The sequence below is a fragment of the Acomys minous genome (genome assembly GCF_964271855.1).
Source record: "Acomys minous genome assembly, chromosome: 16".
NCBI classification, from domain to species: Eukaryota; Metazoa; Chordata; class Mammalia; order Rodentia; family Muridae; genus Acomys; species Acomys minous.
The window spans coordinates 33,809,551-33,826,170 of record NC_140498.1 but is presented as its reverse complement, the minus strand read 5'-3'; the positions used below and the strand labels follow the sequence as shown (position 1 = coordinate 33,826,170).

At 45.0% G+C, this 16,620-nt stretch overlaps 1 protein-coding gene across 21 annotated transcripts in view; it reads right to left on the bottom strand.

Moving 5' to 3' along the window:
- The window catches only part of TENM2 (teneurin transmembrane protein 2), a 1,331,021-nt gene that overhangs the window by 45,122 nt on the left and 1,269,279 nt on the right, over positions 1–16,620 (bottom strand). For 17 of the 21 annotated variants that reach the window (XM_084761228.1, XM_084761214.1, XM_084761230.1 and 14 more), the window contains 4 exons: positions 16,330–16,597; positions 11,442–11,585; positions 10,667–10,916; positions 2,803–2,823 (listed from right to left, as the gene is read on the bottom strand). In XM_084761228.1, the coding sequence (XP_084617354.1) occupies positions 2,803–2,823; positions 10,667–10,916; positions 11,442–11,585; positions 16,330–16,597 (683 nt within the window). The remainder of the gene's footprint in view (positions 1–2,802; positions 2,824–10,666; positions 10,917–11,441; positions 11,586–16,329; positions 16,598–16,620) is intronic. The other 4 variants (XM_084761231.1, XM_084761233.1, XM_084761215.1 and 1 more) reach the window with 1 other exon arrangement.

Genomic DNA, 16,620 nt, shown 5'->3' with positions numbered 1-16,620 from the left:
GGTTGGAGGTGACAAAAATCCTAGCGACACCCTTACCTCTCCAGTGTCTTTCCATTTTAGTGAATTAGTGATGCCCTGAGAAATATTTCAACACACCATGGCTCTGAGATACTTCTGATTAAAGGGTTAAACTTCTCATGCTATTTTGGGGGTTGAGGATTCCCATCAAACCAACGGGATGTTGTTTCATTTAGCTGGCACAAAAGACTCCATTCCAGTCCTGTTTTAGTGACCACTAAAGGACAGTCATTCTCTCAGTGCCAGCCATGGGCTTAGTGAATTGTCTCATAGGGTCTAGGAACCCAATCCCCCCTGTGACAAAGTTCTCTTATTCACTAAACCTCCACAAGACCTCCAAGGTCATGAACATTGGAGCAACCTGGAGTTTTCTAGGCTTATGATGATTGGCTCCCCAGAGCCATGCATGCCCAATCCTTGGCCTTAGAGCTGATACTTTTTCCTAGCGCCTATGCAAATGGAAGTGGCATTTAGTGCAAGTTGTACCTCTCTTGCCATCATAGCCAACAATTGCCCTTGATCCTGGCCAAACCAGCGTCCGGCATCTGAATTACCAACAGAGGAGATGTAATTTTCAAGTGCTGGGTTAACAACTAAGGTCACAGTGGGAGTCCTGAGCCTCCCTGCATATTAAGCCCTTGTGTGTGTTGATGTAGATCCCCTAGGGGTCTATGGGGGCCCTGGGGTCTGCATATTTCCTCTGCCATGCTTTTCAGTGTCCTCCTGGAGACCGGCCAGACTCGAACAAGACTCAGGGACCTAGCCCCAGATTAAGACACAGGAAATGTCTGACTCAGACTCAGCTGGGGATCTCAGGCAAGTCTTTTGGCAGCAGTGGGCGTCAGTTCTCTTACATGGGAAATGACAAAAATCAAATATCTTTTACTAATGGTCCTTCTGGCTCAGAAGCCTATAGCTCTCCTCTTTGTAGTGTCTGCTTCTCATGGTGGCTGGGACCAGGATGAGTGCTCCCCCCCACATAATTTTTCAATTATGATCTGGAATGATGGGAGGACGGGGGTGGGGGTGGGGTTGGAAGAGGTGAGGGGGAAAGTGAACATGATGGCAGTCTGGTGTCAGGTGTATTTGTCCTGTGGACATTAGCTGGTAAATTACTAATTAAAACACTATCATTTGGGTTCTTGCCTGACTTTGAAAAAAAAAAGTTAGGAAGCTATTTTTAGGAACTATTTGTGCGTTGAGGCCATCTTTAATTCCTGCTTCTCTTTGGGTTGCTATTAAGACTGATAATTGAACTGGAAGTCAAGGTCTTTTGAAAAGAGTGGCCTTCTTTGGGTTCTTTCCCTTCCCTTCCCTCTCCCTTTGTTTTTCTGCCCTCCCCACTTTTTTGGCCAAGTCATTAGAGAATATCCATATATGCAAAAACAAATTAGGGCAGAAAGGGAAAAAAATCCATGCCATTTTTTAATTAGATGCTGCACCCTCTTGCTAAATGAACAGTAACTGGCATGATCCTCAGGAAGTTCAAGGCGCTGCACATCTGTGCCTATGTACGAGCAAGATAATTAATTCTGGACTTTCTAGGGAACCTGATCTGAGGAGGCTTTTCCAAATCTCTGGCACAGGAGCTGACAGGTGGGGTTAGCCGTGGCTTTGGAAGACCTTTCTTCGGGCAGTAGCCCACCCTCTGATTCTCAGAGAGCAGTTCAGGGACAATGGGAAGCCATGCTCCATATTGGTGGCTGTGTTGAGAAGCAAACAATGGCTGGTCTGTGGCTTTCAAGGAAGAGGGGTTCTTGGCGGGAACATTTCTATTCTTTGAAAAAAATATTTGGCTGCATCGGGGTATCTATAACCAGCCAATTTTGAGGAGTTTCAAGATTACAAAGGAAGAGAATTTTTTTTTCCTTTCCTAAAAATGGCCGAGCCTTTGAGCATAATGATACCAGGTAATTTGATTCTATTTCTCGTTCAATTCCAACCCATTGTCACAAAGGGTTTCATGGTTTGTGTTGCATGGGGGCGGAGACCACGCTCATCAAGGGTCCTTCTCCTTCCCTCCAAAAGGTAAAAGCATCTTTTCTATTAGAAAACCCACGCTGTGTCCATTTCACTGCAGTGCTCATGTGCATGCGCACACATATATGTTGGGCATTTGACACCTGAATTCTACCAATATGATTTCTAAAAACCTTGAAGTAGCAGGGTGACAGAGCCCCTTTGACAAAAGGTACTTGATCCACATCTTTCACACTACTCAAGGGTGATTTAACTTTATAATAATTTCCAAAGTATCTAACTGTTGCATTCATTCTGATCAGCAGATTGGCAATTAACTTGTGTCTTGTGTGTGTGTGTGTGTGTGTGTGTGTGTGTGTGTGTGTGTGTGTGCTGTTTAAATGACCACATATCTAGGGGAAAATCATTAATGAGTTGAAAATGAGTTTTTGACCCATTTCCAGTTCATTAAAGCTTTTGTGAACCCAGTCCAGCATTTACAAAAGCCTGAAGTTTGCCTCAACTGTTTAGCCCAATTATGGACCACACTGAGCAGCCAGGACAGAGGTTCACTGAGGGTTCATTATCGTGCTCTCAAATCTCCCAGAAATTCTAATTACTGTCAGCTTATTTGGTTGCTTTTTGACTGCATTTCATAATTGCAAAAGCTTATCATACCCACAACACACAATTAGCACATAAAAAAGTTACTGTATTTGGTACATAAAAATATACAACATTACACAAGAAGCACAAAACAAGAAAGCGAACACAAGGAACAAACGAACCATAGCAAATTATATGGGAAAGAGTTCTTCATCTTACCTATGTTTAAACTCTTTATTTCTTTATAGAAAGAAAACAGAAGGAAAAAAGAACAAACAGTTAGCTGAGGAATTGATGATAACGCAAACATAACATTTTTCTTTTGTTTGTTTTTCGTATAAAAGACCACCCCCCAAAGGCAATCTTTTTCTTTTCTTTTCTTTTCTTTTTTTCTTTCTAACTGACAGTTCCTGGCTCAATTACTTGGGAAGAATCCCTGAGTTTAGACTCCTCATGGCCACTGGGAAATATGCACAAGGATGCTTGGATTCTCTGACAGGCAAGGTGGCTGTCATGGGACACAGGTGGCAACAGGTGAGACAGGACTTCTGGCTGATGAAGTGATGGCAGATGGGTTGCCATCTCAGGGGATGGCACCTGCTGACTAGTGTGGTGGTAGAAAGTTTCTGATTCCAAATTCAAGCTCAGCTGTCAAGAACTCTGTGATTGATTTGTAATGTCTGTCCTGGATGTGGAAGGAGCATAGCTATACTTGTGTTGCGGATTGCTATTGGTGTACTAAGGGTTTAATTAAGACCACCCAAAAAAGAGAAACCCCAGCTCATACCAATTGCAGCATGGAAAAGGCTTTGCCCTCTTCTGACTCACCATATCACTTTCTACCCCTGCTCCATGCCTCCTTCCCTGTTTCACTCTCATGAGCAGCGCATCCTAGCAACCCATATTCATAGCTGCTAATACTGTGCCCGTTCATAAAACGCATAGGCAATACTATCCTTTTATAATTGGAGCCAGAGACTCCAGTTAGCACACCACTTAAGAGAGTTAGAAAAAAATAAATAGGTTTGTTGCTTTTTTTTTCTTTTTTGAACAGAAAGACATTTCAATTTTTACAGGAAACTGGCTGGAATGTAGCATTAAAGAAGAGGTATAAGTGGCTCAAGTAAGGAAACCCACTCCCAATTCTGGAGGCTTTCTAGAGACAGGTAGAAGGAGGCCTGGATTTTGTTTCCTCCCAGCTGAGAGACAAGGCTTGAGGACAGGACAGAGTTGGATGCTCTGGCTCCTGAGGTACAGTTCAGACCTCTGCCAGGGGGTATCATTAGCGAGAGGTTTGCACAGAGATTACACTGTTATATTTTATTCTAACGTGTTAGTTTTTGCCAAAAAAAAAAGAAAGAAAAAAAAAAAAAGAAAAAAGTTAATTAAATGATGCTGATAACTCCTGAGCTCTGACTGACATAGTGCAATTTAAGATTCAGTCTGTAAAGCCTGGTGTGTCAGGGCGGCAGCGGGGAATTCTCGTGTCTATTTTATATTGCTTAATGAAAGTGAAATGCTATCTGCCACCAGTGGTAGACACATTTGCCTCTTAATTATTGAAATATCAATTTCATTTTTTTTTTCTAAACTCGAGATTTTGTGAGAAGACTGGATGGGATTTGGGTCTGCAGTTCTGACCTACTTCTTTTCTGAGACCAGCTGCTTCAAGTTGATTACTATAATATCAGTGTTGGGGGGGGGCGGGCGGGGAAGAGGACAGGAGGGGAGGGGGACCGAGGTGTAGGAAGGTGCAGAGTTTGGCAGATCGTACGGATATGAGCTTTGGATAAGGGCTGAAGTCACTCTTCTTCCAGTCCAGGGCAGGCAACGAGCCAACATAACGTCATCGGTTAGTCAGTCTGTGCGTACGAGGACAGATGCCCTACTTCTGAGGGACAGGCTTACACTTTTGTGTGCAACGTCCTCAACAACACGGACCCTTCGGGCACACCCTTCGACGGGGTAAGCGGTGTCTCAAATGTAAGAAGCTGAGCTGGATTAGCTTTTCACACCGCAGGGTCTCAGAGTCCTCTCTCCCAGCCTCCTCAGCCCATCTCCCGGAGCTGTCATCACCCTGTCTTGTGATTTATGTGTATGCGCCTGTCTTTTCCACTTCTTTGAGAACAGGATGAGACATACACATCTCTGCATCGCTGATACTTCAGAGAGAGCAAGGGCCAGGAAAAATCAGTCTTTGAGTGCAGGGAGCACGGGCCGAGGTTACTTCTCTTTGCCTCGGACTTGCTTCATTCCCCTATGTTCTGTTCAGGCTCTAGACAGTTGGGAGCACTGTGAACCTTTCCATTCCTGCACACTTTATGTCTTATTTTTCTTTCCTTTTCAGGCAGAGTGAAGTTGGGCGGGATGTAGTTTTATTGTTGCTGCTCTAAACACAAGGAGATTAATTTGGGATACATTGAGTTGAATTTTAGAGGAATGAGCTTAGGTGGTTTGTAGTACCTTCAGTATCTAGCTAAATTACTGCAAGCCGTTCTGTCGTCTGAACGGCTTTTGGGAACGCTCCCGCCCTACTGTGTTGATTCATGTAGCATCTTTGTAGGGCATGTGAGAGCCACTGCAGAATTCATTCTTCATGGTTATATGTACGTTGCTGACAAAATGATTAATGAGCACCAGTTCAAAGAGCATTACACGAAGATGTGAAATGCCCAGAAATATTACGAAGGAAACTTGATAGAGGTTTCTCTAGATTTTATGCTTCTTATAACTTACATGTTATCAACAACCAGTTGTACTCACGAAAGCAAGATTTTTACTTTATTAATAATCTGAAACCAATTTTGATTGGTTATATGAGAGGAAAGACTTAGCATATTAGTTCTTTTCTATAGATAACAAAATCATAAAATAACTGTCACATAAAAAATAATCAAAGAGTTGAGTGTGGTGGCACTAGGGAGGTAGAAACAGAAGGACAAGGCACTCATGGTCATCCTTGGCTAAACAGCAGCAAGCTCAAGCCTAGCCTGAGCTTTGAGACTCTGTTTCAAAAACTCCCAAACAACAACAAAAATCCCAAGACAGAACAGATGAAAAACAACAACAAAACTATCCAAAGGTAATCAAAGGGGTTATGGAAAAAAAAATTGAGTATCACAGAAGTTGAATAAGGGGTCAGATAATACAAATAATGAGGCCATTTGTGCTTTGTGATGCCCGTTCTCGCTGCAGCTTTTAAAAACTTGCAATTTTCTCTCATATAATATCGTTCTGGTTTCCAAATTCTCTCATCTAACTAACTAGAGCTGAGCTTCCTTAGCTTCTAAGTCCAGATGAAATCAGGGCAGTGCAGAAGGCAATTCTCTTCATTTTAATTAAATGTAGCCTTATTTATCATCATCATTATTATTATGCATGTATGTGTGTGACACGTGCCTGTGTATATGATGTGTGTGAGTGCAGGCATGCACATGACACAGAATGGTTTGTGTAGAGGCCAAAGCACGACTTTCGGAGTTGATGCTATCCTTGCACTGTGGGCTCCGAGGGATGAAACTCAGGTTGTTGGTCTTGTGCAGTGAGCATGCCTGCCCACTTCTACTCCTCATCAGCACCCAGCTTTCATTTCCAGCTCATAATGTGCCTATCTTCTTTTTACGAGGGAGCTCCTAAGGCTGCATTAGCTTTCAGCCCCATGAGTCTAGATCTGTCCTTGGTCAGAGGGCTTGGAAAACAGGGCCAAGGGTTAGTCAAACCTGTTGGGAGACAGGATGCTTGGTGTTATTCTTGGTTGGGGGCTTTGTTCCTTTCCTGACAGTCACCGTCATGGCTGACAGTCAGGAAGCTGTCACCCTCTCTAGCTGCAGTTACCCCATCCGTCCATCGATCCATCCTCATACTCGGTGGGCGAATCCTCAACTCCCAGGTCCAGCTTGTCTCTGGAGATTCCCACTTTCAGCACCCGTTGCCTCTGCTCTCCTCCCCAGGCTCCCACTTTGTCCGCACCTCTGCCTCCTCCAGCACTAACACATTTAAGTCGGCCACTTCCCCACCCTGAAGATCTGCCCTAGTGCAATTCTGCCATACAAGCGTAGGAAGGGTGCCTGCATGGAGGACAGGCCCCTCAGGAAAATAAAGCACAGGAAATGGCATCACCTTTGTTTGGAAACTGGACACGACTTTCAAACAGTAGAGGAAGCATGGCAGTCTTATGTCTGTTACAAGGGGGGCATATCAAGAGGCATTAGAGGGATACTGCCCCAGCCTTAGCTGCCATGCTGTGGGGTCTAGTTCTTAAGATGTTTTCAGATCTGGGAGCGACGGATTTCTCTTTGAGGGAAATTTCACCTTAAGATGTCAGTGGCTGATGAGTTTATTCTGCTCCAGAGCATTTTGGGTTTTCCACGGACCAGGTGGAGAGGGGTGATAATTACAGGAGGGAAAAGCATCTCCTCAAAGTGCTTTTTCAGGGTAGAGGATGTCGAAAACGTGCTAAATCAAAGCACACAGGTGATAACCACTGTACTCTTTGCTGCACTAGAAGTTACTGGAGCCCAGGGACCTCTGGCCTGCAAGCTTTATACAAGCAGAAGTGGAGGAAAGCCTGGGGAGGACCATGGTAACACTTCAATAGTATCCTGATTGGGAGGTGGGGCCTTGGGGTGGATGAGCAAGAGAGAGATGGGTGCCGACTCCAAAATGGAATCGCTCAGCTGCCAAGCCACAATGGAGAAAAGACAGAGGCAAGACAGGTCTCTCCCTCCTTCCTCCCCCCCCTCTGCGGGTGACTGTTTTGAAGAAAGGGGATTGACAGCCCTTTGTTTTCAGGCATGTGGTGGGAAGAAAAGAAGAATCGAGTCAGTGTTCTTGTAAAAGCTTAACTTCTAATCGGCTCGGGGTTCTTGTCTGATGAAAGAAGAGCAAGTTGGAAGGCATTTAAAGAAAGCGGGGTGGTGGGGGGAATATCACACAGCTATTGAGAGAAATTGGGAATGATGGCCCTCAAGCTAGCTGCCCTCAGTGCTACCACCACATGGGCCTGCTATGTTTTCCTTTGATAGGGCCATTAGCTTCTACCGTTGGTACTGTGCTCTCTACAGTTTGAGAGACGTGGAATCAAAGGGCAAGTCCAACAAGCAGGAGGGACCGTTTCTTGAGTTCAAGTACCCATCTTGAACACCTAGGACTGGCTGGACACAGCTCTAGGCATAACAGGCCAAAGATGACCAAGGTGTCTGCTTGCCCAGAAGTACGCACACGCAAGCCAAAAGAGCCACACAGGGTATAACCAGACAAGGTAGCAAGTAGTGTCAGCTCCAATGGAAAACCAGAACACTACACTTTAAGAGGAGAGGGGAGGTGATTTTTTTTCTAGGAAGAGGGGACCTTAAGAGCAGAACTAATAAGCAGATAGGAAGAGGCTGCCTAGATTGAGTGGATATGTTGAGTTGAGCAAGCTGCACGAATGGGAATATGCCAGGGCAGTACTGATTTGCTTTGAGCAGGAAGAATCCTGACAGAGGAGGAAGGACATACGTGGGAGGTAACAAATGGACCTCCAGTCATGGAAAGCACAATGCAACAACTGCCACCACCCTCCTCCACGCCTCTCCACTGCCTATAGCATGCCCAAGAAGAGGATGCCTTTCCTGGACTGCAACAGCAACAGCAATAAGAAACCCATCTCAGGCAGGAGGGGAGGGTCTGGAAAGGTCTGGAGGAGAAGCTGCTGAATATGAGTTAGCCGCCCCTTCACCATGTCTCCTTGCTCTCTCTCTCTCTCTCTCTTTCTCTCTCTCCTCACCTCACGGCAGACACACTTCTGTCTCGTGCACTTCACAGCCTCGCGCTCTGTTTCTGTGATGGTTTCTTTAGCTCTTCGGCTCAGCTTGAAGTGCATTTTCTTCTCCAGGTGCCCACCTCTACCCTCAGCGGGATATCTCTTGAGCTCACTTTTCATCTCTCCTGTCCTCAGAGAGGTACACGTGTGCCTAAGACTAACACTTAGTGAACATCATCTGGAGAGGGGACTGCAGTTTGTGTCTCCCCCACCCACACTAATTATATATATATATAAAATTTTACCCCTTATAGTGTCTGGCAGAGTTTTGACTCCTGAGAATATTTAGTGCTAGCTGTTGGTGGCCAGGTCACTGATGTCTTTCCCAGCAGGGGCTGTGAGGACACTGATTGCCAACTTGATTGGATTGAGAAGTGCCTAAGAGATTAGTGAAGCATACCCCTCAGTGTGTCATGAAGGTGTTTCCAGAGATGATTATGTCATGAGGACTCTGACCTAATGAACTGCTTAATCCACTGATGGATTTAAAACAAAACAAAACAAAACAAAAAAAAACCCAAAAAGACAGAACAGGTTACAGGGCGGTGGTGGTGCTGTGGAAGGTGTGGCCTGGAGGAAGCAGGCTCCTGGGGCAGGAGCTTGAAGGCTATCTTGCGCTGACCCCTTGTGTTGTGGCTCTGCCTGGCTTCCTGTCTGCCATGGTGTGAACTGCTCTGCTGCACGCATCCTTCCAAGACAGACCAAGCGCTCTGAAACCTTGAGCCAAATGCCCTCCTTGTTTTGTCCGGTCTTTTGCTCACACTGATGCACATTTAGTGGACATAGACCCTCAGTGCAAGCATGACCTGTGGCTTCTGCATCTTTCGTGTGGTAGCTGAGGGGCACTTCGAAAGCACCACCCATCACAGGGTGGCTCAGGCCCAAATCCTAGGGTGTGGCCCTCTCTCCTTCCTCAACTCATTTCCTCGCCCTCTCTTTCCCCATCTCTTCTTCTCTTCATTCCTTGCCCATCACCCGCCAGGTTTACCTGAAGGATACAACTCCACCAGAACATCTCCACATCCCTTCTGCCAATTCACCATGACGCAAATCGTGGACCACTGACACAGCCCTCCCCACGAGTTTTCTTGCATTCACCCCTGTAAATCCTACAGTCCATTTCCTACACACTAACTAGAGCCATCTCTTTAAAAAAAAAAAAAACAGCAGTCAGATCATACATCAATGACATCGGCCCTCTACTGCAACCTCTAGTGGCTGCCTATTGCAAACGAAATACAAATTTCACTTGTCTACATGCAAACAGACACTTGTCGACCCAAAGCATTGGACTCTTCCTTACCTCTCTGGGTTCCTGACTCTCTTTTGAGCTCACCAGCCCCCAGCTGCACTAGACTTCTATGGGTTCCTTCACTTTTTGTGTGTGTGTGTGTGTGCCTGGAATGCTTTCCCTCAGATGTCCTACGGCTAATATTATCACTCATAGCCCAGCTCAAATGCCATCAGTAGGAGAGGTTTCTCTGCCTATTTCGTGTTTGGTAGCTTTCTTATTGCCCCTGTTCACCATGGTCAGTACGTCTGGCTCTGTTGGATTTTCCCTAAAGCACTCATATCTATTTGAAATTAGTTTTCATTTCCCCATAGTGTCCAATTGCAAGCTCCCTACTGGATCACAAACACAGCAGAGGGACGACATAGTTTACACTCACCAGATGTTTGTTGAGAAATCCCGCCCCCTCATTTACATCTTTCTCCCTCTCTGTATACGTCCTCCTCCTCTGGCTGAGGGTCTGGAATCAACTGTCCTTGGAAAGGCATTTTTAAGAGCATTCAAGAGTCTCTATTTCCCCAACACAGAGGAGTCTAGTCTTCAGACTTAGTAACAAGCCAAGGCCAGGAGAAATCTTCCAGATGGTAAGAAATGACATAGTTAGGCCAGGCACCATTGTGCTACATTGCATACTAGTAAGTACAAAAAGATGCTGGGGATTCACTGAGGGGTAGCACCCAAAGGTGCTTGGCAAAAGCTTCAGATTGAGGAAAGGAGTGTCAGTGGTCCTCACACTCTGATATGTATCTGAGACCACAACTCAGCTTCAAAAAAATGAAAGACACTTGACTCCTTTCTGAGTTAGGGACTACCTGTTACCCTTGTTTGAGGTTGAGTTGCTGACAATTGTACCAAATACTTGGATGGTATTTTTATAGATAATCAAAACACTTCCTTTTCCGAGAACCCCAAATTCAGCCATTCTTCACCCAGAGAAACCCACAAGCCAAGGGAATCTAGAGAGACGTTTTCTTGGTGTGGCCATTTACCGTAACTCCAAGATACTGGTCACATTTCGAGAGGGAAAGATGCGCCGGATATAGTTGAAGTCACCGACAAAGAGGCTCCCATCAATACCCACAGCCAGGGCCACTGGGGCCAACAGTTTGTTGCCTTCGGCAAGGCCATTGCAGCTGGGGCAGGAGATGCTTCTGCGGCGACCGTTGCCCATGATGCTAGTGATGATGGCAGGCTGTTGGGTGAGGAACTGGTTCTCCCCTGTGCCCTTGTGTAGTATTCCTGGGGGAGGGAGGCAGAGGGGAATAGTCACACACCCTGTTGGGAGGACATTTGGATTGACCTACTCGATGGGTAGGAAGTGATAGGGAGAGAAGAAAAAGCAGTAAACCTCTCTTTCAAGGGAGCTTTTCCCATTCCCTCATGATGCAGAGAGAACAGCAATGGGAGGTCCACTCCCGAAGCTGTGATGTGGTTAGAGTGCTATCTGGAGACATAACAGAAAACAGAAACAAAAACAAACCCCCAAACTGATGAGATACAATAAGGCTGATAAACTGAGATTGAGTTTTAAAGAGAAAAATGGGGGAAATCTATGAATCTGGAGGAGGGCACGTATTTGACTTAAAAAAAGACGCCCAAGGAAAGGGCTACTACTTAAATGTCAATGCTAGAGATGCCAAACCAACGAGTCACTCTTTTTGTAAATTTTTTTGTGTGTGTGCGCTAGGCAGGGGCAGAATCCAGGTCTCCATGCATATTAGGTGAGCACTGCTCACTGAGCATCTTCCCTAGTCCCTGACATACCGCTTTTCACATTGAGGATATGATGCTTGTCCAGGGACCAGCCGCCAAGGTTGGAAGGGTCCAGCTCAAATCCTTGAAGCAGGGCTGTCCTTTTCTCCCACAGGATGAGACTGGGGCAGGTCTCATACTCAAACCCAACAGACACTGTAAGGCAAAGGGGGAGAAAAGAGGGGAGTGAGTACTTCAGAGCTCCTTAGCAAGAACGAGGATCGCATCAACAGTGATGCTCCCTCCCAAAAGTTCAAGAGGTGGCAATCAGCTTTGCCCCCACAAGATTCTATCCCATGGAATCCAGATTTTGAGTTGAATTCAACTTTGAAACTTCATCCAGTGGTCATGGGAAGATCCTCCTGATGAACCCCTGACTTTCAAAATGACCCCAGAGACTCTGAGGGAGGAGAAGAGTCACTTCAAAGTCTAATACTGCACAAATCTCTTTAGATGTGGGAGGCAGTTTCTGTTGGCCTTCTGGAATGCACTTGCTATGTCTCATTTATCACTCACTAGTAGAAAGGCCTTTGGTATCTTAGTTGCTCTTTGATAAGGAGAGGCAGGAGGCAGTAGTGTGTAAGAAAAGGTGCCTAGCCCTGCTGGCCTTCAGGTCTGCAGGGTCTGCAGGTTCTGTGTCTAGGAATTCAACCACCATCATATAGACTGAAATATTTAGGGAAATATGTTGCATCTGGACTGAACATATACAAGCATTTTTCTGTGCTACCATTCCCCAAACAATATGCATGATAAGCCAGGCAGTGGTGGTGCACACCATCAATCCCACCACTTAGGAGGCAGAGGCAAGTGGATCTCTGAGTTTGAGACCAGCCTGGTCTACAGACTGAGTTTCAGGAAATCCAGGGATACACAGAGAAAATGCCCTGTCTCAAAAACAAAACAAAACACCACAAAAACAAAACAAAACAAAACAAAACAAAAACCAACAACAACAGCAACAAAAACCAAAAACCAAAAACCCAAACCCAATAAACACAAACTCAAACCCAAATCAAGATCAAAACCAAACCCCAATATACATTATAAAACTTATCCAGAGTTGATTTAGAGGCTATGGGAGGCTGTATGGAGGTTAAGTACAAAATGCTAAGCCATCTCATATGAGCAACCTGAGAGTAGTGTCCATAGAGGTTGTGTAAACAATCCCTTTTGGACATCAAGGGGGTGATTATGAATGCCTGATTCTAGAAAGTACCAGGAGAGGTTGGCACTCCTAGAGTGCAGCCTGCTAGTTACAGGGGGAGTCAGCGAGCATCAGATCCTGAAACCTCGCTTGTTGAAATCTTGAATTTGTCACATGGACAAATGGAAGGGGGGAAGGAGGAAAGAAAGGTACAGGAACCTTTGGTTCTAGCCTTGCTCTTCATTTATCTCCCCATGTATGCATGTGGAGAGCGAAGTCTCCATTTCTCAGAGAAAGATGGTGGGAGACAGGAGATTGAATGCTCAGGTGCCATACATCTTTAATTGGAAGGCTGCTCTGGAAATCTGAGGCTCTGTTATATAGCTGTTCCTAGTACATTAAGCTCTTAACTATGTGTGTCACCTTTGGGGATTCTCTGCAGCTTTTGAGAAATCCTGAGATACACAACTGTCGATATGAATGAAGGCTACATTTTTATCTCAACAACAAACAAAGCCACACATATGCATCGCCCATGCACTTCAAAGCCTGTCCTCTCAAACTGCCAATCATGACCAACCTAGTAGTCAGAGATTGCAGATGTCCATCTTGTGGTCATGATACACTGCTTCTCACTACAAAGAAAAATCTAGGCTTGTCGATGATATGGGAACAAGAAATGAATGTGACGAGACCAAAGGCCAAAGACACTAGACCACAAAGACAGAAGGAATCACCATCTACGAGGGTCATGTCATAGGATTTGGGGGTCAGCTCGAAGAGACCCCTAATGACCACAGACTGGACTTTCTGACTATTAACAAGCATAATGACTTCAATGGGTTGAAATATACTAGATAAATTTCAGTGTATGGGTTCGTAGTGGTATTTAAGAAAAACATTCATTTGCTACCCTTGGAGATAAGCCATCTCATTATACTGAAAACCAGTAAATAAGTGAAGGAATCACGTATTTGTCCTTTCTTTCTTGTGTGAACTGGAGCTCAAATAGCCAAGTAGTTAATGAGAAGCCACCTCTGTATGAATGTATTCCAGCTAATAGTTGAAGACTCCGTGACAGACTTAAAATATCATTCGGTAATCCCTGGTGACCTCAAAAATATAGAGACTGAGCAACCATGTCCGCCAAAGTCTTAAGAGACCCCCACCCCCACCAGGCTCCTCTTGGTAGAACAGCACAATGTACCTTCAGGTTATACTGCTGAAACTCTACACCAAATCTGGGCCAGAGAAAGACTCAAGACCCAACTAGCCATCTGCAAGTGGTTACACAGCCATCCAGCACACAACCGACCAGCAGACCCAACTAGAGATTCTATGAGCAAGTAACCCGATTTCTTATATTTTCAGGTGTGAGCCTAGCTGTTTTAATGTGGAGCCATCTTTCCAGCCCACAACCCAATTTATTCAATGACTAAATTATAAGGTGAGAGAGAGAGAGAAAGAAAGAGAGAGAGAGAGAGAAAGAAAGAGAGAGAGAGAGACAGAGACAGAGAGAGAGAGAGAGACAGAGAGAGAGAGAGACAGAGAGAGAGAGAGAGAGAGAGAGAGAGAGAGAGAGAGAGAGGGAGAGGGAAAGTCAGATTGACTTAAAGAGAGACATAGAAAGCTATATTAATTAAAATTCATTTTGTATTTTTAAGAATTTGTGGTTTGTCTGTATATTTGAGTATGAGAGTGCAGGTTTTGTGCTCCAGTGTGCCCACAGACAGCAAGAGACTACCGGAGCAAGCTGGCTGTCTCCTTCTACTCCGTGAGTTCCAGGGCTTTAACCAGGGTGCCTTTATTGCTGACCCATTTGTTGGCCCTGATTAAAAAATTCTTTTTACCAGAGTTCATGTCAGAGTCAGTCTCGCTCTTCATATAACTGTGAAGAATGTCCTGTCCATTGGGTAGATCACATGAACTCTAGTGCCCCATATTTGACCACCTCCCTTGGTGGGGAAGCCTGATGGCACTCAAAGAAAGAATACACAGGCTACCAAGATGAGACTTGATAGCCTATGACCATATAGCGGGGGAGGAGGTCCCCCTTGGTCTTAGAGGAGGGGAATAGGGTGAAAGCGGGAGGGAGGGAGGAACAGGAGGATACAAGTGATGGGATAACAATTGAGAGTTGTAATCTGAATAAATTAATTAAATAAAAATTCTTTTTTATAAAATCTAAGAGAAAACAATCATTATTTGTATATTGTTTCAAGCAACTGAAGTATTAATATTTTATGATTTAAGGAAACCACTGAAAATATTTCTTTTTCCTTTCTTCCTCCCTTCCTTCCTTATCTTTCTTTTGAGACAGGGACTTATCCAGTGTTGCTCAGGCTAGCCTCAAACTAGCAATCCTCCTGTCTCAGACACCTGAATGTTGGGAGCACACCTGTTATACTACCACAGCTGGGCCACCAACAGAAATAATGAACAGCGATGGGCTTTTTGGTGACTCCAAAAAAACTGTGGTTTTGGATTAATTATATTGTTGGCTTTGTTTCAAAGTGTTTTTAGACACACGTGTTGATGTATTCCAGATAGAACAATGGGATTTCTGGAACTTTAGCAAAATCTATGATGCAGTGGAATGGATTTGAGTATGAAGAAACAGAAATCAGTGTGCTCTGAATGGCGGGAGCGTGAGAGCACAGAGTGGGTTATTATGTTCTACTTTGTGGTATTGGCTATTGATTCAAGATAGGCTCAACTGATAATACTCTTTATTAGCAAGTGTTTTTGGATTAAATGCATGAGGGGCCTCACTAACTCTCTTGCTTTAGTTACTGACATCACTGACTGATGAAGCTGACTCCTGGGGCTTATCTTGGGTACCTGTAACCTGCTTGTTGTATTGTCATCGGAAAATTTAATCCCCGCCCCCCTCAACCTCAGCAGTGCCATGAAGTTTGTGATAAGGTCTACTTGGGCCATCGAGTGGTTACTGAAGGATTTGTCACAATGCCCCTCTGCACAAAGTGGCTGCCTGATAAACACTGCCATTCCCAGTGAACATTTCCGAGTTTTCTGGTCTCTTCCTTTGGCCGTGTTGTACACGGTCCTTGAGAATCGTTAAGTGTGGGGCTGGAGAGAATACAAGTTAGCTACAAGTAGGAAGAAGCTAGGCAGATAGCACAGCTCAAACTCTCATAACCAAAGGACCTTGCCCTGAGGCCCGTCTTCCCTGAGGGTAAGCAGCCCCCAAAGCAAAACCTGGAAACAGGCGGCGGGGTTCCCAGATCTCCTCAAGCTCTGTTTTCTTACTCTCGAGGTATATTCACGACCCTTTGTAAGTTTGCCCTCTCGATCGTGAACCTACCCCTCCCCACCTTCTCGCTATTTGCCTACTTTGACCACCTCATTCTAACCATTGTCTCTCCCCAACTCTTCTGTGTCTGGAGTACCCTTTTTCTGATTCCCGCATGGTTCCTGTTGGTCATTCAAGTCTTCAACTAGACACCAGTTCCCGAGGACCTCCCCCTGACTGTTTATCCATAGCTGCCCCTCCACTCAGTATGTGCCATTTATTATTTTCTTTATTACTAGCACTTATCATAGCTTTCTGTTTCCTGATCTGGTCAGTCTTTTTTTTTTTTATCTTGGTCCTCCCCTGGCATGGAATATCCCCGCAAGAGAGATCTTGTCTGTCTTATTGACCATTGTGTCTTTATTTACTAGAAGAATGCTTGGAATACATAGAGATACAGCCAAGACCATGAATTGAAAGTGGTTGAAACTAACACCTACCAACAGCATCCGATAGTCCATAAACCCGTTGGCCATAAGCATCCGTCTTGTCCCAGATGAATGTGTAGGCCAGGTTGGGAGAAGCCTGGAATGACTTCTGGAAGAGGTGCCCCTCTACAGCAACCATCAAGTGAACCCTGATGAGGTTCAAGGGTACCGTGGACTGGGTCATGGTGATCTTCAGCAGCGACTTGTACCCTGCAGTTCTAGAGCTAAGATACCGGAGCTTCACGTTGGAACCAGGGAGCTCAATTTCTTCATGAAGAACCTGCAGGGGAAACACATGGTAGA